We start from the raw sequence: 24,433 nt of genomic DNA, 5'->3' as shown, positions 1-24,433 counted from the left end.
GAGGGTGCGGGTTCATTCTCTGGCCTGAGTGTACATTTTTACTATGTAGCTCTGTTACTGTTGTAAAACTGTGCTTCGTAAACTTTTTACCACTATGTTAAACTGACTCTTACCCATGAAGAACCTTTGGGGTCCTTTAAAAATTCTAAATTGATTGAAATAATTTTCTGGAGGTGAAATTCCCCTGGGTGGCATTACTCCCTATGTTACCTTACCACCAGTAACACTGACAATTACTGAATCAAGCATAGCCAATAGTCTCAGATGTTGTTTGACACAATAAAATATCACCCTGGCAGAATCATCACGTACTTGTTCACGGACGTCCAGGTATAGGTGAAGCTGCAGTTCAGCTGCGTAGTTATCTCAGTTCAGTGTTCACTCCCTTCTTTCTGTCCTTCCTTGAATTTTTAGCCAACGAAGGAAATGATCTTTTTACAGAGTTAAATCAACTTCAAAACATTAAGAGCTGACAGTGCAATAATTTGTCCGATAATAGTGCTGTAAAGCAGGACGTTTGACAATGATGTTAATAAGACAGTGATGAATTAGTGATGATTTTAATGATTGCTTTCAATTCAACAAGAAAACACACCTTTTTGTAATGATAATCTCCCAAGATCTATATTATCACTCTACTAATCATTGAGCTTGTTGAATCTTTCAGCACTTTTTCATTACAGCGTGGACAGGTCACCGGTCCATCACAGGGCCAACACACAGAGACAGACAGAGACCAACAACCACTCGCACTCAGACCTACGGACAGTTTAGAGTCACCAGTAAACCCAAACATGATGTGTTTGGACGGTGGGAGGAAACCCATGCAGGCACGGGGAGAACATGCAAAGCATAGCTAACCATTATGCCACCTGTCTACATTACAGGAATCAAATATAGAAAATACTGTGATACAAAAAAACCGATGTCTAGTTGTAGTTCTCAAAACCAAAAACACACACACACACACGACAGGGACCCTGTTTTCCTCTCTCCTCCATCTGCTGGCCTCAGCAGCAGTTGTAATCACGTGTTAAGGTTGACTTTTTCTGGTCTTTTTGTTTTTCGTGATGGCTCCTGCTGTCCTGTTTTCACAGCTGTAGGTTTTGTTGGTGTTGGGTTTAGATTACAGGAAATAAACCACATCTTATTATCCTTTGGAGGTTGGTCTTAGGGGCTTCATTCTTTTTGTTAATTTTAGAAGACCCATCAAACTTTCTATTTCTTCATAACAATTTTTCTCTCTTTCTTCTATATTCTTTGTCTTTTAATAGACACTCTTGTTTTGGCTGTGGTGTCAGCACTGGATTGGTGTTGACACCACAGCTACTTGAAACAAGTTAGTTCTCAGTAAATGCTGGATGTCAAGGTGGTCCTGCTGACTGAGCTGCTACAGAGGATAAATTCTACAACAATTAATTTTATATTGTTTTCATTAATAAACATAAAACATTTTATTACAACTAACAAGAGGATAAACACACAAATGAAGAGTGAAACATGTCAGTCTTTTTTTTTTTTTTTTTAAACACAAGTTGTAAGAGAAAATCCTTATTAAAACAAAAACGAACAAAAAAAACCCAGAACACGTTGGCAGCATTTTGATAAGTCCATGTAAAATATACAATTTATCTTTCAAGTTACATACTCACTTAAAATACAGATCCTAAAGATAACATAATTATCTGTAATATTTACAGTACCAATCAAATTATATCATTGAAATTCATCCACTTAATGTGGACAGGCCAAATTAGCAAATTCAGCAAGTTCAAAGTTTGACCTTTCATGTGTTTGTCATAACTGAATGACACAATGATAACGTATGAGTCAATCATGCCCATTTATAAAACATTCAGAACATGAAATCCACAGCATTTGTAGGGATGCTACATAAAGCTACTAGCTAACTGAGATTGTTCAACAAGTTCTATGTAACAAAACAAGTCCCGTCTTCTCATCATATGATCAGGAAGAACATGGAGAAACCTTTGATGCTCAGGGAAAAGGCAATGTCTTTACAGCAGTTTATTATATTGCACAAGCAAGTTGGCATTCAGGAGAAAAACAAAACAAATCAAAAAACTGGGTAGAGATGCACAAAAAGCCAAAGATGTTTAGTGTTAGAGACATGCATCTCGTTTCACAGTTTTTATGATTGAAGACTCCAGTAGTTGTCCCACCTCTGTCAGTGTAGTAAATATGACTGATGGTAATAAAGGCAGAAGAGTTCATGTGGCCACAGTGATTTTGTTTTTCTATTTACAAGGCTGTAGCAGCAGTGTTCAGCTAAATAACATGAGATAACCAACAGTTGAAACATCATGCAATGATTGTAGGAGGGGTGCACTAAAGGACCTGTCCCACAGTAGTTAGACTAAAGCCAAGTTTGACCTAACTTTATACCTTCAACTATAAATATCTCAAGTGCAAAAAAGGCAGGCCTAGCCTAACTTCAGCAGTAAATCAGGGAAACCATTTCTGTGACAGTAGATAAAGTCCAAGTCCTTACAAACTCACCTTAATCTATTTACACGGAGTGATCTTGTCTAGTCCTGGCCAAGCTGGGATGTAGTAGCGAGGCAATGTGCCTTCCATGAGCCTTTCCATCCACAAGCCCAGACGATCCAGTTTGTGGTGGATCTGCAGAGTGGATATGCTGCGGGATCGGTTGGATTTGCGTGGCGGATGGTCGTCACGGGAACTGGACCTCAGTCTTCCTGTAGCGCCTCCTTCATCCTCAGATGACTTACCTTCATGGTCTTCTCCAGTATAGACAGGCTTAAACAGACAAAGGTATTTTTTGTGGCCATTAAGTGCAAGCACATAGCCAGTGTAGTCTATCTTGTGGTTTCCACCATCATCTTCATCTGCATCGATCTGCATGGCATCCTGGGCATATTCCAGCATTGTGTTCATCCACTCACTGTGCTTGTCAATATTCAGGAAGGAAAAATGCAATGTCAGGCTCCTAGGAGAGAGTTGAAAGAGTCAATATCACAAAGAACCTAGTTTAATCCACACATACAAATAAATAAATAATGGACTTAATTTGCTCCATGTGTGAGTAATTAGCTCACCCTGTGAAGGAGTACACCTCTTTGGCAAATTTACTAAGGAGGATGTTCTTGGAAGCGTCAGTGAGCACCAGAACTATGTTCATGTGTCCTGGCCTTAACTTCACCAGGTTGCTCATATAAGTGATATCTGTCAGCTCCGTCACCTCCACAAAATTCTTCTTGGGAAGCCTAAAATTAACAGTAGAAACAAACAGCTTTATCAAAATGTAAGTATATTCATCATTTAATATCTTGAACTTATCGGGAGATATCCCATTAGTTTTTTTTTTTTGTGTCACGACCATTAAGTTCCACTTCAAAGTTTTAATTGTCAAATATGACGGTTCAATACACAGTAAGCAAAGCAGTGAAATGAATGCATTTGGCAGAACCTCACAATGTGAACATGGATATCATCTTTAAATTGGATATAAGAGCGTATGGGCCCAAGCAAAGCATAAAACAGAGTGACAAATCCTGCACCCAAAGAAATGTCAAATATATTCTCACCTGGAAGCACCAGCCCCTGGTGAACCATTTTCTGCTTTTGTTCCATCTCTTGTCTTCGGTTTGGTCTGCTTATCTTCACTTGAGTCACTGAAAACACACAGATGGAATGCAAGTTTCTTTTGGGTTATCATCAGCTTTCTTTATGTGGTGTCTGACATCCGTACTGGTGCTAATTCTTAAAGTTGTGATGGTATAGTGAAATATGTGTCGTGAACAAACCAACCAACCTGAAGGCTTGGATGACCACAGTTCCAAACAGGATGAACAAAGCAGAAAAGATGAGGGACAGAAGAGGCATCATCTCACGCCTGCAAGTGGTCACAGAAGCCTTAATGCAATGACACATATTGTATATACATCCCAAGAGTGTGTTTTTCTATTACAGGTAGAGGAAAGTTAAGTATTACTGTGGTGCAATAATCGATAATCTTTTTAATCTCATTAAAATCTTTTGTATACACGCTGCTGCTGCGGCAAATTAAATTTCAGTTAGAAAATTATAAGAGTTCTACCTACCAGTTGTTATGCAGAATATCATCAATTACTTCAGAGAGGTAATCGTAAGATGCATAGATCCATCGGATTACAAACATCTATGGAGGGGGAGAGAGTATTACATCTGTTGCTAGACTACTGGGCTGTAAAATTTGTGTTTACAAAACCTGTGGTACAACTAGGGTGACCAGGCATCCTGAAATTAAAGCAGTTGTCCCAAAAATCACACTAGAGTAGAGCCTGAAGTAACCGATGATGAAGGGAGAGGGAAGGGACAGCACAGGCAGCCATGAGAAGCAGTGATGGGACATTGCAGTGCAGTCAGCCAGTGTTGGAAAAGTTCACTTTCTACAGCTAATAGTTCCGTTTACAAATTTTAAAATCAACTAGTTCAGATCATAGTTAATAATTCAACATTCCATGTTCAAGTTCAATACGTTCAGTTGCTGCAAGCTATTGTGTGAAATGTGCGACAACAGCCCTCAAAATACACTCTTTTTTTTTTTTTTTGAGTAGTTAGCCTAGTTGGTAGTGCGGCAGGTATGAATTTCCAGATTGAGTGGTTTTTCCTCTACATATTAAGGCCTGTTTACATTGTATTGTTGTATGCCTGAAGAATGTGCAATGGCAGAAAGTTTGCATTTTGTTCAGTTTGTTCAGACCCTGTATCTCAAGTCAAAGAGAACTTACCGAGGCAAACTCGTTGTTGAGCTCAGGCAACATGGCGTCGTGGATGAGAATAGACGGGTCCTTATGTAATCGCTCCAACTCGTCCAGAAGACATTGTTTGTCTTCCTCACTGCCATTCCAGGCAGTCACTGGCTTAAACAAGACCTTCCCTGCAGCATTACGCCTCTCCAGGATCACCACCTTGATGCAAACGTATACAAATGAGACAGGTTTTTTTTTTTAAGCCTTCTTAGTTATTTGCTTGGCAATGCAAATTTATCAAATCTTACTCTAATACATTATTATGCTTCATTCATCCATTCATTCATTCATTCATTCATTCATTCATCTTCAACTGCTCATCCGTTTCTGGGTCACGGGGGCACTGGAGCCAATCCTAGCTCGCACTGGGTGAGGGCGGGGTCACCAGTCCATCGCAGGGCCAACACACAGAGACTAACAACCATGCACACTCACACGGACAAGATACAGTTAACAGTTAATCCAAACGTGCATGTCTTTGGATGGTGTTTGGAAAGAACATGTAAACTCTGCACAGAAAGGCCCCAGGCCAGGAACCGAACCCGCAACCCTTCTTATTGTTGGGCAACAGCCGCCGTATTCTACTTCATATTAAAATAAATTAATTTCATAGTCTTTGTAGATTTATGTGGAACTGGCATTTGTTGTGGTGGATATATGGGTGTGTACCTGGGGTGGTGACTGTCCACTGTCCTTGTTTTGTGTGAGGATGTCACAAAGTGGCTGCTGTAGCCGTTGATACACATAGGCAAATCTTACAACCTCCTTGGTATTGGTTGAGGCAAATGAAAGAAACTCCTGGTTTCCAAAAGAAAAGGTCTCTTCGTCACGTGTGATCAGCAGGACACAGTATCTGGTGGGTGGACATTAGGGTAGTAAACGGGTATAATCAAGTTCCATAACATAAACTAAAATGAAATGTGGTGTGAACAGATTTTAAAGAGAAATATTACTCTTACTTCCTGCGTCTGTGAAATTGTTTGACAGGACAGAGCTCATCAAACAGCTTCTGATTCACAAGCCTTGGCGCAAGGAGAAATTTATTGTTTGCCATGAACTCATCGATAATTTGCTTCTTCATTCCTTTAGCCTAAAGAGAAAGAACATAAACGCACACAACAAGAGTGAGGTGATCTTTTGATGAATACATCAAAATAATTCATTGTAAAAATATCAGTCAACAGAACTAATTTATTATTGTACCTGTATAATGTCGGCAGGCTTGTCAATATTTTCTTTGAAGACCAGCATGGTTGGGGCGTAAGTGTTAATATTGAACTGTTTCTGCAGATTGGCTGTCTCGGAAAGGCCCTGGTCCACATAGCCAAACTGCATGTAGTCCTTATAAGCAAAAGCTGTCAGCTATGAAGACGCAGAGTTAAAATATTTGTTTTAGTTATGCAGTTACTAAACCAGCTGCACCTGAGCTTATTACACATAGAAAACTCCAATAAAAGAACCTACTTTGTATAAAAGAGGAACTACAGGTACTTGGTCAAACAAAAGCACATGTGGCTTGTTGATCTCATGCCAGCTGTTCAAGAACTGCAGGTCATTCTTGTCAGTGACCTGAAATGTTGAAAAAAAAAAAAAAAAGTTTTATTCATTTTGACATAGCAAGGCCATGTCCTCCATCTTGTAACATGCAATACAATAGCAGATATTTACCCTCTCCACAAGTCTCTGAGGAAGAAGGTCCTCTACAAACTGCCTAAGATGCTCCTTTGCAACAGCGTAATGGAAAAATGTTACTTTGCCATTGATGACTCCGAGTATTGATGGGGTGCGATGAGCACCAAGGTGATTGGCTAACCGTCTCTCATAGCCAACATCCACCACGCCTATCCCAACACCTGCAAAGACAGGCCATCCACAAATATTTGCACATTGTCCTTTTTGAACTTACCATGTGAAATGTAATAACAGAAAAGGCAGATGCATCATTTTAGAACACAAGACAAACCTAGAGTCTCCATCTCCTGCACCACCTCTTTCCAGACGGGCTCAATGTGGATGCAGCTGAAGCACCAGTCAGAGGTAATCTTTATCAGGTATGGTCTCTTGTAGCTGTCAGGCACCACGTCGTTGATGTACTGGTTAAAGTGCAACGTGAACTTGCTGTCAGCAAAGTCTCTGTGGGTTTTGCTGTTGAACGGAAAGTTGAAGAAAGACTCGTCGAAGTAAAAACTGTCATGGCGATGTCCGTAGCGACCGCTGCCATATGCCTGGGTGTCATCAGTCTGTCCATAACGGTCGTAATTGGCACGTTTGTCTTCATTGGATAGGATCTAAATTTTGGATACAATGATACATGATGTACATTACTTTCACCATACGGACAGGTGGCACAACAGCAAAAGTTATCAATCTGTTGGTTGAGGAATGTCACTGACCTCATAAGATTTGGTAATCTTGATGAACATGTCCTCAGCTCCAGGATTTCTGTTTTTGTCAGGATGCCTTAATAAGGAGGTGCCAGTTAGTTAAGAAGTGGATGGGCTACATGAACAGGTCTGAGTCTGGTGAAAATAGTTACCATTCTTTTGCAAGCCGCTTGTAGACCTTCTTGATCTCAGCCTGGCTTGCACTCCTGGTCACTCCTAAAACTTTGTAGGGGTCCATTTCAAGCCCAGCTTGAGATGCTCCTGTCAGCATCTCTGAGAGGACCAACACTACAGCCAGCAGCAAAGACATCTTCGACCCTGCCATCACAGTACCTTTAAACACAACCCCCCCCCCAAAAAAAAACATTGGGTTAGGGTTAGGGTTAAAATGGACCATTGGGTTAAAATGGACTAAATCTGAGGATAACCAGAGCTGAAATAAAAGCAGAGCCCTTAATTTCTTTCATAATCCAGTTTCATCCCTACTGACGTGAGTCCTGTCGTGATGCAAAGTGACGAAGACAACCGGGCAGCTAAAGATGGGAAATTACGTTATAGCATGCTAGTTAGCTAAAGAGGCTAGGTGATGTCTGTCAGCTAACTAAGGCAGCAACAGCCGCCAGCAACACCACCAACCTGCTGACGTTACCGGGCTGGGACATCAGCGTTAGTCCTCACGGATTAAAACCGTTAATGCAGTTTTGTTTTTTGTTTTTTTGTTTTTTCATTAGTGGTGGTGCGCTCCTGCAGCTGTTAGCTGCCTCGGCGGAACAGCTCTACAGTCAGTCACCTCAAACGGAAGCCACATTTTGGGGAAAGCTGTCGAGGCTCCTCCGTTAACGCTGACTGGGAAAGGGCGAGGAAACACGGAGGGTGGGCTCGGCAGCATCCCACCGTTCCTCCGGGGCGAGCTGTCAACCTGCCGCCGCTGGGAGGGAGAGGCGGAGGCGGAGGCGGGGAGGCGCTCAGCGTCGGAAGTAATTTTGGGACAGCGAGTATTTCGTGACACCTTTCGCTTCGTTTGCGTTCTCCGCCGCGCCGCGTTTTATGTACGGTGCCGTGCTGTGATACGGCAGCCGCCAGTCAGTGATGCGCAGTAGATTAAATCAAACGTACCCTTCCCCCCCCAGCTGTACTCCCTAAACGGACCAATCACAGTCTGCGATGATGGAAACAAGGAAGTCGGCGGAGTCAAATCAGACTGACTACATTTCTACACAAACAAGGTAATGTTTCACTTTTACAAATAACCTTTTTTATGTCGTCAGGAGATCGACTGTTATAAATCTGTTTTTTAATTTTAAAAAAATGTGTGCAGCTTGTTAAGACAGCCCCTCTGTCTTCCCCTCTCAGCTGCTTACTGTCGGATGGAGAATGGAGGAAAGACACAGGGAGATACTTCAACGCAACAGGACCAGTGTGGTGAAGGACCTGGACCCATCAAACATCTACGACCACCTTCTTGAAAAAGGAGTTTTCACCCAAGACATGATCGATGAGATAAAGGTTGGTCTGTTGTGCAGGCCGCAGCAGGTTCAGGTTCAGGCTGTGGTGTGTTTATGTACAATCCCAAGTACACTTTTATCAGTTGAGTTTGTCATTTCAGAGCTCGGGGACCAGACGGGACCAGGCTAGACAGTTACTCCGGGATCTAGAGACCCGTGGGAGTCGAGCATTTCCATTATTCCTGCTGTGCCTTGAGGAGACAGGTCATCACAGCCTGGTAGAGCTGCTGCAGGCTGGAGCTCCTCCTGTTCATCTGCAGCCTGTAAAACCCAACCAGGCCATCCACCCTGTTCTCCAGCCTCTCCCAGTCTGTAAGTGTGTGACACTATGGTCGGCCTCAGGACTGTTACCACCATAACTGGCTGCGAAGAGTGTCTTTAATCCTTGTCTCTTTAATAGTATCTCCGATGGATGTCGTTAAGCAAAAAAAAGATAACACCCCTGTCTATCCAATACAGAGACCCAGTACTGCTCCGAGTCCATGTAAGATGCAAAGTTAAGTTACATATGTGTAACATCATAAACATCATACATATTCCTTGATGTATAACAGATGTTGATGTTTATGTCACAGCACCTGAAAGGGAGCCCATAATGCCAAGGCCTCCAGCTAGAACACGACGGGATAGTATTCAGGCAAGCACTGTTTCTTTATGATGCACTTGGCAGCAAAAACACAAAGACCGCTGTGCTCAGTTTAATATGAGATAACATAGTTCCAGCTCACCTATCTTTGCTTCCTTTTCTGTGGATGGTCACCTCAGAGCTATAAGATGGACGCCGCCCCATGTGGACACTGTCTCATCATAAACAATGTGGAATTTGAACCTCAGAGCAATCTGAGTAATCGCAAAGGCTCCAACATAGACTGTGAAAAGCTGGAGAGAAGATTTAAGGCACTCAACTTTATTGTGGAAGTCAAGACAAACCAAAAACATAGCGTGAGAATCATTTATTCTGCCTTTGTATCTGAAGACTTATGCAAAGTGTTGAGTTTGAATGTGTGTGAAGCTAACAGCTCTTTTCACATTTCAGCAAATCAAGCGTGAACTGTCGGCTTTGTCTAAGAAGGACCACTCGCAATATGACTGCTGTGTGGTCATTATACTGTCACATGGGACCGACGTAAGAACTGCCATGAATTTTTTTTTCTTCATCTGAGCAATTCACATACAGATTGTAATAAAAGAAGCTATCAGCCTCAGATTAATAGTCAGTCTTGGTAATTAAACATTTTAAAATACTAAAATAACTGTTGAAATTATAGTATATCCATCATATTTATGCTTTTAGGTGAGTCACAACCGCTTCCCTGGCGCTGTGTATGGTGTGGATGGACACTATGTCGCAGTTCAGAATATCACAAACTACCTGAATGGCCAGCATTGCCCCTCTTTACAGGGCAAACCCAAACTTTTCTTCATCCAGGCATGTGGAGGAGGTAGCTAATGGCAAACATACCGTACAATAAGTAAAACATAATTTGTAAAATTCTTAATTACGACATTTAAAGGTTACATACGTGGCCTCACTGGGGAAATGCTTTTGTCTTTTAGATGAAAAAGACACTGGCTTTGAAGTGTCACCCGATGAGGTTAAACCATCATTCGGCGAAAAAGATGATCAGACAGACGCCATTCCTATGTCATCCAGCAGTGACTCTCTGAGCATGTCTGATGAACCGGACGCCAGAGCCACTCTGCCCACTCCAAGTGACATTTTAGTGTCCTACTCAACATTTCCTGGTGTGTGTCTGGATGTGTGTGTGTTACATTCATGTCTCTGTGTTTATTCATTCTTAAAGGCATAGCTATATATAAATGTCACTTGCTATGTAGGTAAATGTAATGTCATTTTAAATATGTGACCCATACAGGTTATGTTTCTTGGAGAGACGCTCAGGCGGGAACCTGGTACGTGGAGACATTGGACCGTATTCTGGAGGAAAATGTTGCCACTGTTGACTTGGTTACAATGTTGATGATGGTGAGGTTCTTTTATACCTACAGAATTAACTGGGGCTCCATTTTAACCCCCTGATGATTTAAGGTAATAAATAAAGCACATCACACACAAACACATCTGATCATTGACTGTGCCTGTTTCAGGTTAACAATGAAGTCTCCCAGAACTCTGCAAAAGGCCTCTACAAGCAAATGCCTGGTTCTTTTAACTTTCTCCGCAAACGTCTGTACTTTCAAAACCAGGCATAGCACAAGTAAGCAGCTTCCCAGTCAGTATGACAATAATTTCTGAGGTTGGGGTCTCAAAAAAGATGTAAGATGCATGAATTTGCTAAATTGTAATTATTGAATGGTAATGCCTTAGTGTACTTTTTATATGGATTATACTGACTTTCTCAACTTTTACTCATCAACAACTTTTCTAAATGAACTTTTGCAACACCCTGGAGAAAAAATATGTACTGTGAAAATGTGGCTCAGGTTACTAATTTTTTTTAATGATGTCTTACTGTGTCAAAGCAGCTTTCAAGAGAAGACAATCAACATCATGTTTCTGCTCTGCACGTTGGTTTTGCTGAATCTTATGTCCAGTCTCTTTTATAGACTTTTTAACAAAATGGGATTTTGTTTGATAATACTGGGAACATCATAGACAATGGGATAAACTCCTAAAGTGTCGACCCTCACTAATCTCTGATCCTAATTTTTGCACCAGTTCTGTGCAGCTGCAAAGTCGGTAAACACAGTGTGCCAAACTACTGTTAGTGAACCAGTGACAGAGTTATCTGACATTTTTACTCCATGCAATAAAAAACTGCTAAAAGCTGAGTTTGTGCTTCCACATGGCTCCAAAGCATATTGCTCAGGGTGTCACAATTATGACATCTGAACTTGTGAACTTGCATGTTCTCCCCGTGCCTGTGTGGGTTTCTTCTGGGTACTCCAGGTTCCTCCCACCGTCCAAAGACATGCAATTTCCAGTTTAACTGGTAACTCTAAATTGACCGTTGGTGTGAATGTGGACATGAGTAGTTGTTCGTCTCTGACTTTGTGTGTTGGCCCTGTGATTGACTGATGACCTGTTCAGGGTGTGCCCCGCCCCTCGCCCGATGTGAGCTGGGATTGGCTCTAGCAGCCCCGTGACCTGGAAACGGAAAAAGCGGTAGAAGATGGATAGATGGATGGAATTGACTCAACAGTGACAAACACCAGCAGGGGTTTTTACGAAAGGAACTTATAATGACTGAATTAAATGTGTTCTTACTGTTACTGTAGATTCACTGTCAGCAGATGGTAATTCAAATCAAACTTTATTTGTATAGCACTTTTCATACACGCTTAACAGGTAAAAAAAAAAAAAGTATGACAGGGCCCTGAGGAACCAGGTGAAGAAATGCTATCTAAGGGAGCCATCCACACCGAGTGGCCTAACATCCCACAACCACAGACGGTGCCGCTACCCCCAACCAGAACAGCAGATAGTCCACACCACAGCTTTGGGACAATTAAAAAGCCCGTAATGAGGACCTCACAGTCCGCGAGGGCTCATAATGTAAGGACACATTACATGATACTCAGCCTTACTTATCGTGATGTTTGTGAACAACAGATCCTGCAGCCTGTGACCGCCTGCCCACTGTTGTTTCACAGCACCAGACATAACACCCCTAGGTCCTGCTACAGATCTCTGGTGATTTCAGCCATGCTTCCCCGTCCGCCACTCTCCATACATTCACCCAGTATGTACATTACATCACCAGAGACAATAAGACTGGATTTACTGCATGCAAACATCAAGGATGCATACACCTCTCCACCCCTCCCCCTGTTGGACCGCTCTGACCACCTGGTGTAGCTGCTCCCCACCTACATACCTCTGCTGAAGAAACAAGCCCTTCCCTAAAGGAATGTGAGGAGGCCAGTATGGCCTCGAGGGGCCATTTTGACACCACAGACAGGGTAGTGCTCTGTGGCCCACACAAGGAGGACACTGATAGTCTGACTACCTGCATTATGGACTACATAAACTTCTGCATGGAAAACACTTTGCCTACCCAGAGTGTGCAGTGTTTTCCCAAAAACAAACCCCGTGTGACCCCTGAATTAAAAACCCTTCTGAATGAGAGGAATTAAGACTGGGGACAAGGAGGAAATGAAGAGGGGACAGAAGGAGCTGAGGAGAGAAAAAAGGAGGGGCAAAGACAACTACAGGAGGAAGCTAGAGAAACGCCTTCAGGGAAATAATACCAGGGATGTCTGGAGAGGCCTGAAAAGCATCTCTGGCCACTGCAAGGACAGTGGAAGGGGACCAGGAGCGGACAAGCCAGCTGAACCTGTTCTTCAGCAGGTTTGACTGTGCCCCTCCCCCATACTGCAGCCCCCAGACCGGACTGCACCTCCACAGAACCCTCCCACCCCCCTAACCCAAACCAAACCAAATATAGACAAAAAAATGTAATAAAATAATTATAATGTAGCAGTGGTAGAGATAAGGTGGCAGGTGGGAAAAACTGTGTCTGCATTTAAGTTAATGGTCATGTTGTCCAAAGATTTGATTATGTAATACTTTATTGATCCCGATTGAGGAAAATCTCAAATCAAGTTACAGTTCACATTTACTGGGGAAGCTGCACTGAGATTTGGTAAATGTTTGATTATAAGGACCAATTCTACTGGTACGTACACACACATACACACACACATACATACATATATATATATATATATGTATATACATACACACATACACACACACACACACACACACAATCACACACACACACTCAACCCTTGTGAGCCCTGTCACATAAAGGGCTGTCAGTATGTACTATAAAAAGATCTTCCAGGATGTTCAGTGACAAAAAAGTACCACAGTTTATTGGATTCCCAGAACTACTTAACATTGTTTTCCGGTATGGCATAGTTGTCAAAAAGGAGAAGAACAGGATGTATTAGTATAAGATAAAAGCTATTTCATCATTTCCTCTGAAGAATTAACCACTTATTAATTCCAAACACTTTTTTTTTATTGCAAACTGAGCCAGACCTACAGTATGGTCACAAAAGTGCATGAATTAAAAACACTGAAACTGTCTCCTCTGGACAAAACGCTGCATTATATAGACAATTCAATAATGAAGGAATATGCCACAGTGGAGACGATGTCAGAAATGTGGCTAGTGGTTTGGGAACTTGTTGGGCATGAAGAGCTTGTTTGGTTGCAGAACTAGAAAAAAAGAAACAAACATTTTTTAACACATAGCTGACTGGTGCATCATCATGCACGGAGCCAACAATGCTTTTCTTTGTCCACGTAAAGCAAAGCTATTTCCTTAAATGGCAGAATAAATACAGGTGATCCCGGACCCATTTACCTACTGCTCACCTGAGGCAGGATCATCTAAGACCATGCTGCATTTCAGCCCCGGCACTGCGCTATGTGAGTACACAACTGAGTGATGATGAGAACAATAATATCTTCCTGTTCTAGCTTTTATCAGAATAACTAACTTGATTCTGGCACATTGAGTTGATCAATGCAAGGCTTCAGCTTGGACATTGTTAAAGTCGTGCAAAGAGCAAATTTATTAGGATTTTCTCATTGGACCTAGCATGCTCCAGTTATAGCTAAAAGTTTATTTAGAGTAAATCATCAAGTTTGTTTAAAGAAGGGGCTCAGTGACCTCCTTCTGCCACTGTTTGGTGGAGAGTTGTTATTCTGACTCATCTAGTAAACTTGTTTAATCAGCAATTTGTAAAATGAGTAGGCTACATATCCACAAATATCCACTAAGCAAGTTATTTTAAGTGCTGTGTGAACAATTCAGCAAAGATTATTCCGATAGCATTTACATTTTGATATATATTTCCACCTTTTCTACATAGTTTTAATGAAAACATTCATCATGCCCCTCTAATTAATTTACCTGTAAATGAACAAAGGAAGTTGACACTTGAATTCAAGTCATTATTCATGTTAATAAATAATGTGCTGTGAAAGAGTTAAAGCATCCGTGGAATCATTTAAGTAAAAGTTTTTTTGTTTTGCTGTAGAGCAGAATACAAGACTGTTGTGAAATGTTGTGTTTGGCTGAAAAAATCTAACTGTGATGGGTCTTTTCTATAGTGCTGGCGACAACATGTTTGCTTGCCACAGAAGGTAAAAACCTGTTTCATCATTATGTGTTTTCTTCGTGCAGCATATGCCTTGGATACACTATAAATTTGTTTATTTCATCTGTTCTTTGGTAGTTTCCACTGAAAGGGTGGTCACATGTGATGACCGCGGCAATGTCCAACTCCTGAGATGTGGTAAGACTTATCTTCGTAAATTTGTGTCATTCATCAGCCCCTCCTGTGACGGGTGTGAGTTTAGACCCAAGAACAGCACAAATCCAGACCAGAACAGTTCACAACTTTATTAGCAATGTCCAACAGTCCAGACAGACAACAATCAGGGTGTCTAAATCGGTCCAGTCCCTGTGCTGAACTTGCCAGGACCCTCCGGAAAGGTAAAGCCCAGGCAGGCAGGCAGACAGGCGGAAGGCAGGTAGGGCTACCGGGGCAGAGACGAGGAGATGAGGTGTATATATTATATATTATTATTATATATATATTATATATGGTGTACAGGGTGAATGAGCTTGAATGACATTTCTCTAACTTTACTAACCAAAAGGATTTTTTGTGGTAGCGTCCAACCCTTTTTCCGCCCTAAGTTTTTGTAACGTCTCTTCTTAAAGTGGCGGATATTAAGGTGTGCATTAGGATGAAAAGAGGAAGGTGACGAAAGATAGCCGCTAAAGGAAATCCAATCCAGTTTCTTGAGCTCTTACACATGATGGCAAAATTAAGACATTTTCAGAGCCAAAATATTTCTTCTAAGTTTTGTTTTTGTTGAATGAATTTTAAAAGAAGATGGAGATGTAATTCATGTGCTATTCTAGTTTGAGTTTGAGACAGCATCTCTGATTTGTGCATTTTAGGTTCCAGGAAGGGGATGACTTTTCAAGGAGCTATTAATCAAAACCAAGAAAGTACTTTAGATTACAACTAAGTCTGCAGAAAAAACCTTTAGAAGAACACTGCTCTCTTGTGTGAAATAGATATAGGAGTGGTCCGTGTGCAGTCAGCATTGTATGGACGTACAGATGGTGAGACCTGCAGGGAAGGCAGACCTCGGAAACAACTTCGAAACACAGAGTGCTCTCAAAACAATACTGTGGACATCATCAAGAGAAGGTACGTACTGCACTCACAATGGCAGCATAAAAACAGCAGTTTATTTTATATATACATATATATGGCAGACATTGTTTAGACACAGGAAAATGTGACCCCAACTACCACAATAAGGGGGCCCTTTGAATGACAAGCAGTCAAACAGCGCCCATGTTTTTGTTTTGACTTACACCTTCCATGTTATTGACTTCACTCAGCCTCTGCAGATCCAGCTGAGAAATTCAAATTAATTTAGATTTAATTTAGAAAAACTAATGAATCACTTTATCAGCCTGCAGGAAAACACCAGTCTACTCTTTTTTTTTATTACTGCTTCTTATTTGAACATTATAAGTGTGCCATTCAAAAGTGTGTTTGCATATTGAAAGCATCGCTGAGATATGCTGAGATTGTATTTTAGGGGTTAAAATATCATGTCATCCTCCTTGACTGTTTAGTAAACCCATTGATAACTTATGGGGACTATTTTGATGTGTTTAGTAAATAAGATGTTGCTGGAACTTTACATAAGAGGAGAAATAATGTCAGATAATCATAGCAATAACAATGATATTCCTACTCCCAGTGTCAAAAAGGCTCCTGGCAAAAAGCCCTTTCAAGCTTGGAGCTAACATTAATGAAGCAAGCAAATAAAACACTCACAGGTAACCTTTAGCAGACAGGTTTTGGGGATGCCCAGGATGTAGAGTGGTACTTCAGCTGTTTTTTTGTGTGTGTGTGTGTGTGTGTGTGTGTGTGTGTTTGTGTATTCCTTGGTCTGAATTATTATTATTGTTGTTGTTATTTACGTACCATATTTTCATTTATTATTATTCTTTTTTATTTTTTTGAGAAACACTGATCTTGTCCATGCTGGTCAGGCTGTTGTTGTAGCAGCATGCTATGCTAGCATCATGATCATAACAAGCTTCAAGTTTGACCAACAGGAATTCATTTGTGTACTGTAAAGGCCAAAACTTGACTTTTTGTTTGTACATAGGGTACAAACAAATAGGGACGATAGATTTTATTTATTCATTATTCAGAAATGTCAGGTTTCACCCTGTAGAGCAAATAAAAGTGTTTTTCTCATGTCATGGCAAAATATCCAGTACTTTAAAAGGTGAAAACCCCAAAAATCATTGGGCCCAGAGGTCGGAAAGGAGCAGTGACATCTCAGTCTTTGTTCTAAACAGTGTTTAGAACATATGTATGTCTGATATAACTTTGTGTTTAATATGATAGCTTTGGTCTAATACATATTTTCTTTCTGTCAATCTTAAAGGTGTGATGGCAAGAAGATGTGTGAGATAAACACAGATGTTGTTCGTATCTCTGATCCTTGTGTTGGCACCTACAAATATCTGGAGACCTACTATACCTGCTTCCCAGCAAGTCAGTGACTCATCAGCTTAACAGCTAAAGTGACAAGGCCAAAAATAGTATTGGTAGTCTAATGTGGTTCATGTTCCTTTTACAGTTCGTGTCATTGCTTGTGAGAATTCTGTGGCGGATCTCTTCTGTGGTAAGGTTGAATGTTTTCACATTTCCTTTTAAAGTAGATTAATGTGGTAGATAAACAAACAAACCATATGCTGTTTTTTTACATTTATAGCTATACAAGCTATACGGGTTTTACTACATTTCTTTATTTTTTGCTCTGCTGTTGTCTTTCTTTAGCTGAAGGGCAGGTGATATATGTTTACGGGGCAGAATATGGGCGTCGTGATCAGACTACCTGCATCTACCAGCAGCCTTCAAGACAGATTGAAGATGTCGAGTGCTTGAACCCCACTGACAAAGTTGCGGAAAGGTACAGTTGTTCTGTAACTTGTGGATAAAAATACATGTATGCATGAAGAATATGTGGCCAGTGCATTTATCAAATGTTAGTAGTGAAATTTCAAAGTGTGCATTTCATGAGTCATAGACCATTTTCCCTGGAAATCACTTAATTACCTTCTACTTTGCATCTACAGTTGTAATGGGAAGAATAGGTGTACTATCTCAGCACGCAACTCAGTGTTTGGAGACCCCTGCGTTGGAACTTACAAGTACCTGGACATTTCTTATGTGTGTGAATGTAAGTATGTTTGAGGCGTGTTTTGTTTCTGATCCTTCTATGAGTTGTTTAAGTGTTTAAAAAAAAAGATTTGTCTGAATTGAATTTTGGTACTCTTTCAGATCCTGTGGTCTAGCTGGTTTTGTAAGCCTGGACAGTGGAACCAGTAGGGCACAGACCCTACCTACCTTTGATCCTCAAGACAAAAAAAAAAAAAAAAAAACTCAAAAAAACATTGTCTATATTGTCTGTGCTGCCATACTATATCACTATATCCTCATACATCCCTCTTTCCATGTGTGTAAGAATGGTGACACTAATCATATCATACTCGTAATAAACACACTGCTCGAAATAAATGTGTCAAGTTTGTATTTTTTCCAATGGCCAGAGAAATGCAAAAGTAACTAAAAAGGTTACCTTTGTAAATAGTAATATTTTCATCCCCTCTGTAGGCTTTCCTGTGACTTGCATGATTGATTTGCCCAGTTTTTACATTTACCCATTTACAGATACCCATTTCTGGGCTTGGGATTGGCCAAAGTCTATTACTGGTTTGCCTCTGCATGCAAAGCATGCGCTCTACCACTGAGGTACGTCCCTGGGCAATAATAGTAATATTATTAATTTGATATAATTCATCACCAGGGCATGATTATGGTTATGTTATCCAAATCTTCCTTTTAGTGGGATGCAAAACATCACAAAAATTAAAGTTATGTTATGGCTTTTAGGTTCAGCCATTCCTAGTTTAGACTGATGTCCCCTTCATACACATTAAAATAAAGGCACTGAATGACACATTTACACAAGTTAAAGGCTTAAATCTCCTGCTAAAAACTAATTCCACTGAAGTGATATAGATCATTTTCACACACTATTTGAAGGGAGTTTATAGTCAGAATGACCCGGTGCCCAATGTTTGGAAGAAAAAAAAAAGCACAAACTTACAAAAACAGCAGACACTGTGTGTGGTATATGAAAGATAACGAGTGAAATAGGAATCAAGTTTATTAAGTCTCATCTGGACATTATTTGCTGCTGTTTAAAGGGAAAATGCCATTGTTTTAACTTGACAAGTAAACATTGTAATCGCTCATTACTCAGTACATACTCCACTATATAGTTTACCATTTTGTAGTACTAATTGAATGTATAGTCAGATTTATAAATAATAAGATGGACTCATAGTATCCCAAAATGCATGGTGACAAGTAGCATACAGGCCAATGATAATTAACCAGTAATGTATACAATCATGAATTGTGATGTAAAGAAAATCACCAGAGTAGAATCTGAAAGGATTTTCCATTTTAGGGGTAAACCCACAGTGCAGTCCTCTACAAAAGACTCTCTGGATAGAGGGTAAGCACGAGTGAATGAGTGATTTCAGACACTAGTATAGAAATATAAATTTCCTCGTTATACAGATAAGTGACTAATCTATGTTAAAGTCAATGTCAGTTGAACAAAATTAATCAAAAGACAAATTTCCTTCAGTTTGTAAATTATACAAAATATAGTTATTTTGGAAAAAAAGTATGTCATGGCTTGTCAAAGGAATTATTTAATATTATGGCATGTGGTTAAAAAAAAGCTGTAATCAGAGAGGTTGAAACTGTTCGACACTTGTCTCGTGTTTTCTGTGATCCAGGAAATACAAGGTGGAACATTCTTTTATCACATTCTTGAAACATTGCTTCATGTAGGATTTGAATGAGTGAAAAATTTGCATGTTGTCCACGGCATGACTACCAAATGATGGTTAAGTTGCTGGTGTCTTTGGCAAGGTCGGTCTTTGACGGGTAGACGACCTTCAGGTTCCCGTCTTGGTCGACGGTTCGAACCTGCTGTACAACCAGTTCACTGGAGCCGTTACCGCTGGTTGCTGGCTCTGGAGGACCATCCCTTTCCCCATCTGACCCCACTTCCTCGCGATGCTCTGCTGTAAACTTGTTCAACTCTGCCATTTTCTGTGAGTTGGAAGGAAACAGGAAACAGTCTAATAAAAACCTGTGAGTTATATCACTGAGATGGACAGCGATAAATTTTTCTCGTGGACGTTTCAAGAATCTCTTCCTGAAGTTTTTGCAGTTTGAACTCTGAGTTTCAACACAACATTCTCAAAGATTCTCTTGAATATACAGAATACAGAAAAACACTGACACTGATCAACCTGACAATCTGAACCAAGAATGTTGTCATGTACATGGCATACAAAGTACAGAAAGTGAGCTCAGTGTCACATTAATATGGAAAAGCCTTGAAACAACAATTACAAGGATGAGAACAGCATAGCCCCCACACTACATGGAATGTATAATATAGCCACACAATTAATTAAGCTACTTAGTTTCCCTGGTTTAATTTCAGGAGTAAGTGGCAATGAATATGTCATTAGTGAAACTGTTCTATTTGGATGTTTAGGCCTTTTTCTATGAGCAGCAGGGCATAAACACTGATATCAGTCCATCTGTTCACAACCTGGAAACCTACTGGACTAACGAGTTTTCCACTTAAACCAAAATTTCCTCTTGGCACAAATACTCCTGTTAAATTTACAGAAATTCTTTCTTCTAATGTCACCATCTGATTAAAATGTCAACTCTTGTCACATAGATTCTGATAAGCTAAAGACCACTTTTGAAAGCAACGAAGTGACTGTGACCTCTCTTGGTTAACATTGGAATAAACATTTGTTTTCTGTTTTCTGTTGAAAGACTTTTTTCTTTGTTGGCAGATGAAGGGGAAAGAGAAGCTTACTACAATCAGAGCGTCCATCACGTCTTTACAGGTTTGTAGGCTGGTTGAACTCGTCACCTCCAAGAACAACTCCTTGGTGGTCTTCCTGATCTGAGAAATACAATTAACGGATTGTGTTATCATCTTGATTTTAGACAATTTGTTATGATAACATATGCCTCTGTGCGATTGGGTAACTTGTTTTCAATGTTGGCATACATTTCTCAACATGACCGCCTTAAGTATAAAATCGCTCTTAGTCTAAAGACATAATGATATGAACCAGGAAGAAAAAAATTAATAAATGAGAATTTCTCAAATTTGGGATTAATGAAGTAACTCAATCAATCAATCAATCAATCAATCAATAACTTGACACACACATACACACACCTTGGTTTTCTCACTGTTGGTAATTGGTGGGAATGAGATCACGTGGCCCTCTGCATCCACAAGGCAGGGATAGACGGATGCTCCTCGCAAAAGCTCTAGGTATCTGTTAAAAATGTTTAAATTGAGAGAGTAGCTGATAGAGACAACACTGCAGAAAGGTCCCAGGCAAATAGCATGTGAAATTCTTTAGAAGATTAACTGGAAAAATGTAGATTCAGGGTGTAGATTTAGGTATGTAACACTGAACATGAACAGTTGTTTTGACTTTTTTTTTTAATTCCCTAATTTCATCTACTAGGTGCTGGAGAGACCACCAGGAAATAGGGAAAGAAGAGGGGAATGACTTTGCAGCATAACTCCTGGGCTGGAATCGAACCCGAGACACTGCAATAATGTCCCCATGTGCTTTTGAAAGACACTGTGATGGATTCAGGGCAGATTAAAAATGTGAAAAATAGTAGTGGTAAAGACCGACTTTACAAGCGAGTCATGAATTATGATCAACTATTTAAGTAAAACTGCATAGATCAATTATATTTTTAAAGCATTGTCTTGCCATTGAACACCAACTACAGTCATCTGCAGGAAAATTGTGGCAGTAATAAGATTGTGACCTGTAACTGACCTGTGGAGGCCAGTTACGTTCTGTCTCTTCTTCTGCTTCCGCAGTTCTTCAGCCTCGAGATGAAGGTGTCTTATCAGCTCCACTGCCGTCATTTCCTTCCGACCCAGCGGTGTGATCTAACAGACATAATACTGTTCAGTGACAAAACAAACCAAGACACTAGAGGACTATTCTGACTCTCAATAAAACTGTGATCACTTCTGCGTCTGCATACCTTTAGCTGGGTAGGTGGTTTGACGTCATACACCAGGGGGCCCTTAAGAAGCTGCACATCATGTGTTGCAATGGTCGCTGTGGTCCTTTTATCACACAACTCATCATGAAGCTTTGTCTAAAAAAGAACAGCAAAGTCTTTTTGGTGGCACATGGTTAAGTTAATATTGAGAGGATCTGATGTATGAAGCCTTGTGAAGATTTTGACTTTACCTGAGCCACGAGGAACCGTTTGAGAGCATTCCCAGACTTTAGGTTCATCCCTCTAACAACGCAGCACACCAAGTATGGACGAACATCTTTGACCTCTGCAGTAACTTTGACTGTGAGCGCTGTGGGGGTGTCAGAAACGTGGAGAACCTTCACCACCATTTTGTTCAGTTCATCCACCTCATCCTGTTCTTCTGTGACCTTCCCTTTCTTCTTCCTCTGCTGCTTTTTCCTCTTGTCTGCATTGCGTCCAACGTCTGCATCACCTCCATCCTCTCCCTGTCTTCCTTTTCCTCTGAGGTACTCAAGGATGGACTTGGTCTGACAACCGTTGACCATCTTCTCCAGACGCTTGTCATTCAGCTTGTTGCCTTTGAAGTTAATCTCCTTTAGCTTGGGGCACTCACTCAGATCAGAAGGGATATCGCTCAGCTTGTTGCAAGAGAGATCCAGAACCTGGAAGGATCGGCACAGAGAAGACAACAACAACAAAACCACATAAACATCGTTTCGAACTTATATAGTTATATAGCATACTTATATACTTATACAGTATAAGCCCAGATACAGCTTTGATTCAAAGGAGCATTTTCCACAGTCCCCTTCAGTGGCCAGTTCAGTGGACATTTTTTCCTTGTTTCATTTGACATACAACTCTTGATTGTGTATGTTTTAATTAATTTATTAATTTTTTATTTTATTTTTAGTTTATTTTAATTGTAATTTTTATTTTAATTTATTTTATGGTTATAATCAGCTCTCTACTCATTTTTACTGGCATTGTTTCAATATGCTTCTATCCTCATATTCTACTTGCTGTACAGCGCTTTATAAATAAATGTATTATTATTATTAATATTATTTGCCAGCTTAGTTTCACTGTGGGGGATGGGGTACCAAATTAAAATGACACTACATATTAAGATGAACTTCTTGTTCTACAGTGTGTGGGATATTATTGTTTATCAGGGTCTCATGATGATAGACACAAATAAACACAAGAAGACCTGTGTGTGTTACACCATGAGTCAGAAAGTACAGTAAAATAAAACTGAAGTTGTCCTCAGGAAGTAAACAGATCAAGCTGAATTGTCTCAATCATACACTCATCACTGTGTCCTCCTGTGGGCCTAACCGAGAGCTAAGCTCGGGCAGTAAAACACCACCAGGCTGGGGGTGATGCCCGGCCCACCTTCAGAGCAGATAGCTTAGAAACGTCTCCACTCAGCTGCTGGATGGAGTTGTCCGAGGCCACCAGGCTGCTGAGGAGATCCAGCCGCTCCGAGTAGAAATCAGCAGGTAAGGCGGTGATGTGGTTCTTGGAGATGTTGATGGTGGAGAGCTTGGTGCACCGACTCAGCCCCTCGGGCAGGACCTCCAGCCCGTTACAGCTCACGTTCAGCGTGTTCAGCTCCTTCAGCTGGCCGATGCCCTCCGGTAAGACCGTCAGGTTGTTGACGGACAGATCCAGGACCTTCAGGGACTTGAGGTTGCCGATGACATCGGGGATGGAGGCCAGTTTGTTCCGGCAAAGGATCAGGCTCTGGAGGCTGGTCAGGCGCTGGATGTCCTCGTGGATCTCTGTCAAACTCGGACACTGGCTGACTTCCAGATAATTCAACAGTGTGAGGGAATAGACGGACGCCGTGAGCCCCCCATGAGAGGAAATCCTGCTGTCGACAGCAGGACCCTGTAAGACCAGCTCACGCCTCTTCTCTGCGGCAGCTTTCTCTATTTCTGGCCATTTCTCCGTGTCGCCCATACTGCCTGCTCCCTGCCGGGGTGAGGTTAGTACACAGCACGAAACGACTTCCGCTTCCTTTTTTCTAAATAAATTATTATGATAACGGTGCATATCTGTCACCGCGTGCAGAAAAAATTTCAAAACATAAAATAAGAATTGAGTAATGACAGCCATACAGAAGAAATAAAAACTAATTTTAATGCAACGTGTAACTGCAGTTTTAGCCCGTTATCATGTACTGGTGTAAAACTTTAGATTTTGTGTCGAAAGTACTTTATATAAATAGTTGAACAGGAATTAGTTAATTTAAAGGTATTTAGTAGGAGCATCTCTTGTGGCTTTATTTTGTAGAGCTGTTTTACTTCCCGATGCATTATCGCTTCTTTCATTGGCCGCTTGCTGCAGATCTCCGTGCACCAGGAAGAAGTTGTGGAAAGCATTTTTAAACAACACACATTTTTTAATATTTACGAATATAACCATCGTCCTTGTGTGTACTTAAAAAAACAAACAAACAAACAAAAAAAAAAAAAACAACAGCACGTATGCAACCAGGCGTGTGTACGTATCCCGGCACGACCGGGCTTAAAACAGC

General features: G+C 40.8%; 4 protein-coding genes across 6 annotated transcripts; 2 read left to right on the top strand and 2 right to left on the bottom strand.

Annotated features, from left to right (window-relative positions):
- Positions 1-1,529: 1,529 nt before the first annotated feature.
- On the bottom strand, positions 1,530-8,123 carry dnajc16 (DnaJ (Hsp40) homolog, subfamily C, member 16). 3 transcript variants are annotated; one of them, XM_029506496.1, is made up of 15 exons: positions 7,950-8,123; positions 7,312-7,492; positions 7,169-7,235; positions 6,739-7,063; positions 6,444-6,628; positions 6,240-6,344; positions 5,979-6,137; positions 5,735-5,865; positions 5,445-5,628; positions 4,755-4,934; positions 4,086-4,162; positions 3,797-3,877; positions 3,570-3,656; positions 3,081-3,248; positions 2,527-2,971 (listed from the first exon to the last, which is right to left on the bottom strand). In XM_029506496.1, exons 2-15 carry the CDS (start codon positions 7,482-7,484, stop codon positions 2,527-2,529), a joined length of 2,367 nt encoding a protein of 788 aa, XP_029362356.1. In that variant the 5' UTR covers positions 7,485-7,492; positions 7,950-8,123. The 3 variants fall into 3 exon arrangements, with proteins under 3 accessions (XP_029362359.1, XP_029362356.1, XP_029362357.1); XM_029506497.1 differs by lacking the exon at positions 7,950-8,123 and adding an exon at positions 7,796-7,939; XM_029506499.1 differs by lacking the exon at positions 7,950-8,123 and having other exon boundaries at positions 1,530-2,971; positions 7,312-7,484.
- Positions 8,124-8,252: 129 nt separating this feature from the next.
- casp9 (caspase 9, apoptosis-related cysteine peptidase) lies at positions 8,253-11,450 on the top strand. The gene is made up of 11 exons (XM_029506395.1): positions 8,253-8,385; positions 8,513-8,665; positions 8,766-8,976; positions 9,065-9,148; positions 9,240-9,301; positions 9,430-9,606; positions 9,701-9,790; positions 9,959-10,106; positions 10,222-10,410; positions 10,542-10,651; positions 10,774-11,450. Exons 2-11 carry the CDS (start codon positions 8,534-8,536, stop codon positions 10,876-10,878), a joined length of 1,308 nt encoding a protein of 435 aa, XP_029362255.1. The 5' UTR covers positions 8,253-8,385; positions 8,513-8,533; the 3' UTR covers positions 10,879-11,450.
- Positions 11,451-13,942: 2,492 nt separating this feature from the next.
- Positions 13,943-18,175, top strand: LOC115046337 (L-rhamnose-binding lectin SML-like). The gene is made up of 9 exons (XM_029506644.1): positions 13,943-14,068; positions 14,756-14,788; positions 14,881-14,940; positions 15,735-15,870; positions 17,135-17,244; positions 17,330-17,374; positions 17,530-17,662; positions 17,829-17,932; positions 18,034-18,175. The coding sequence occupies exons 1-9, from the start codon at positions 14,038-14,040 to the stop codon at positions 18,045-18,047; spliced, it is 666 nt and encodes a 221-aa protein (XP_029362504.1). The 5' UTR covers positions 13,943-14,037; the 3' UTR covers positions 18,048-18,175.
- A 714-nt stretch (positions 18,176-18,889) lies between these two features.
- Positions 18,890-23,903, bottom strand: lrrc47 (leucine rich repeat containing 47). The gene is made up of 7 exons (XM_029506567.1): positions 23,287-23,903; positions 22,098-22,550; positions 21,886-22,002; positions 21,672-21,787; positions 21,047-21,149; positions 20,675-20,764; positions 18,890-19,884 (listed from the first exon to the last, which is right to left on the bottom strand). Exons 1-7 carry the CDS (start codon positions 23,854-23,856, stop codon positions 19,663-19,665), a joined length of 1,671 nt encoding a protein of 556 aa, XP_029362427.1. The 5' UTR covers positions 23,857-23,903; the 3' UTR covers positions 18,890-19,662.
- Between the last annotated feature and the right edge of the window lie 530 nt (positions 23,904-24,433).

The sequence above is a fragment of the Echeneis naucrates genome, chromosome 7, assembly GCF_900963305.1.
Source record: "Echeneis naucrates chromosome 7, fEcheNa1.1, whole genome shotgun sequence".
Taxonomy (NCBI): Eukaryota; Metazoa; Chordata; class Actinopteri; order Carangiformes; family Echeneidae; genus Echeneis; species Echeneis naucrates.
Note: the sequence above shows the minus strand (reverse complement) of the source record. Positions and strands in the feature narration are given on the sequence as shown.

What these genes read in the sequence shown, in the direction of transcription:
- dnajc16 (XM_029506496.1), bottom strand. Translation starts at nt 7,484, where the DNA reads ATGGCAGGGTCGAAGATGTCTTTGCTGCTGGCTGTAGTGTTGGTCCTC. An exon ending in GATATTCTGCATAACAACTG is followed by an intron (nt 3,878 to 4,085) that starts GTAGGTAGAACT and finishes GACCACTTGCAG; the next exon opens with GCGTGAGATGATGCCTCTTC. An exon ending in CCAGGGGCTGGTGCTTCCAG is followed by an intron (nt 3,249 to 3,569) that starts GTGAGAATATAT and finishes TGTTAATTTTAG; the next exon opens with GCTTCCCAAGAAGAATTTTG.
- casp9 (XM_029506395.1), top strand. Translation starts at nt 8,534, where the DNA reads ATGGAGGAAAGACACAGGGAGATACTTCAACGCAACAGGACCAGTGTG. An exon ending in TCTCCAGCCTCTCCCAGTCT is followed by an intron (nt 8,977 to 9,064) that starts GTAAGTGTGTGA and finishes TCTCTTTAATAG; the next exon opens with TATCTCCGATGGATGTCGTT. An exon ending in TGGTTACAATGTTGATGATG is followed by an intron (nt 10,652 to 10,773) that starts GTGAGGTTCTTT and finishes TGCCTGTTTCAG; the next exon opens with GTTAACAATGAAGTCTCCCA.
- LOC115046337 (XM_029506644.1), top strand. Translation starts at nt 14,038, where the DNA reads ATGCTGCATTTCAGCCCCGGCACTGCGCTAT. An exon ending in TGTGGCGGATCTCTTCTGTG is followed by an intron (nt 17,375 to 17,529) that starts GTAAGGTTGAAT and finishes GTCTTTCTTTAG; the next exon opens with CTGAAGGGCAGGTGATATAT. An exon ending in ACTGACAAAGTTGCGGAAAG is followed by an intron (nt 17,663 to 17,828) that starts GTACAGTTGTTC and finishes TTGCATCTACAG; the next exon opens with TTGTAATGGGAAGAATAGGT.
- lrrc47 (XM_029506567.1), bottom strand. Translation starts at nt 23,856, where the DNA reads ATGGGCGACACGGAGAAATGGCCAGAAATAGAGAAAGCTGCCGCAGAG. An exon ending in AACCACCTACCCAGCTAAAG is followed by an intron (nt 21,788 to 21,885) that starts GTATGCAGACGC and finishes TATGTCTGTTAG; the next exon opens with ATCACACCGCTGGGTCGGAA. An exon ending in TGATGGACGCTCTGATTGTA is followed by an intron (nt 19,885 to 20,674) that starts GTAAGCTTCTCT and finishes TCCAACTCACAG; the next exon opens with AAAATGGCAGAGTTGAACAA.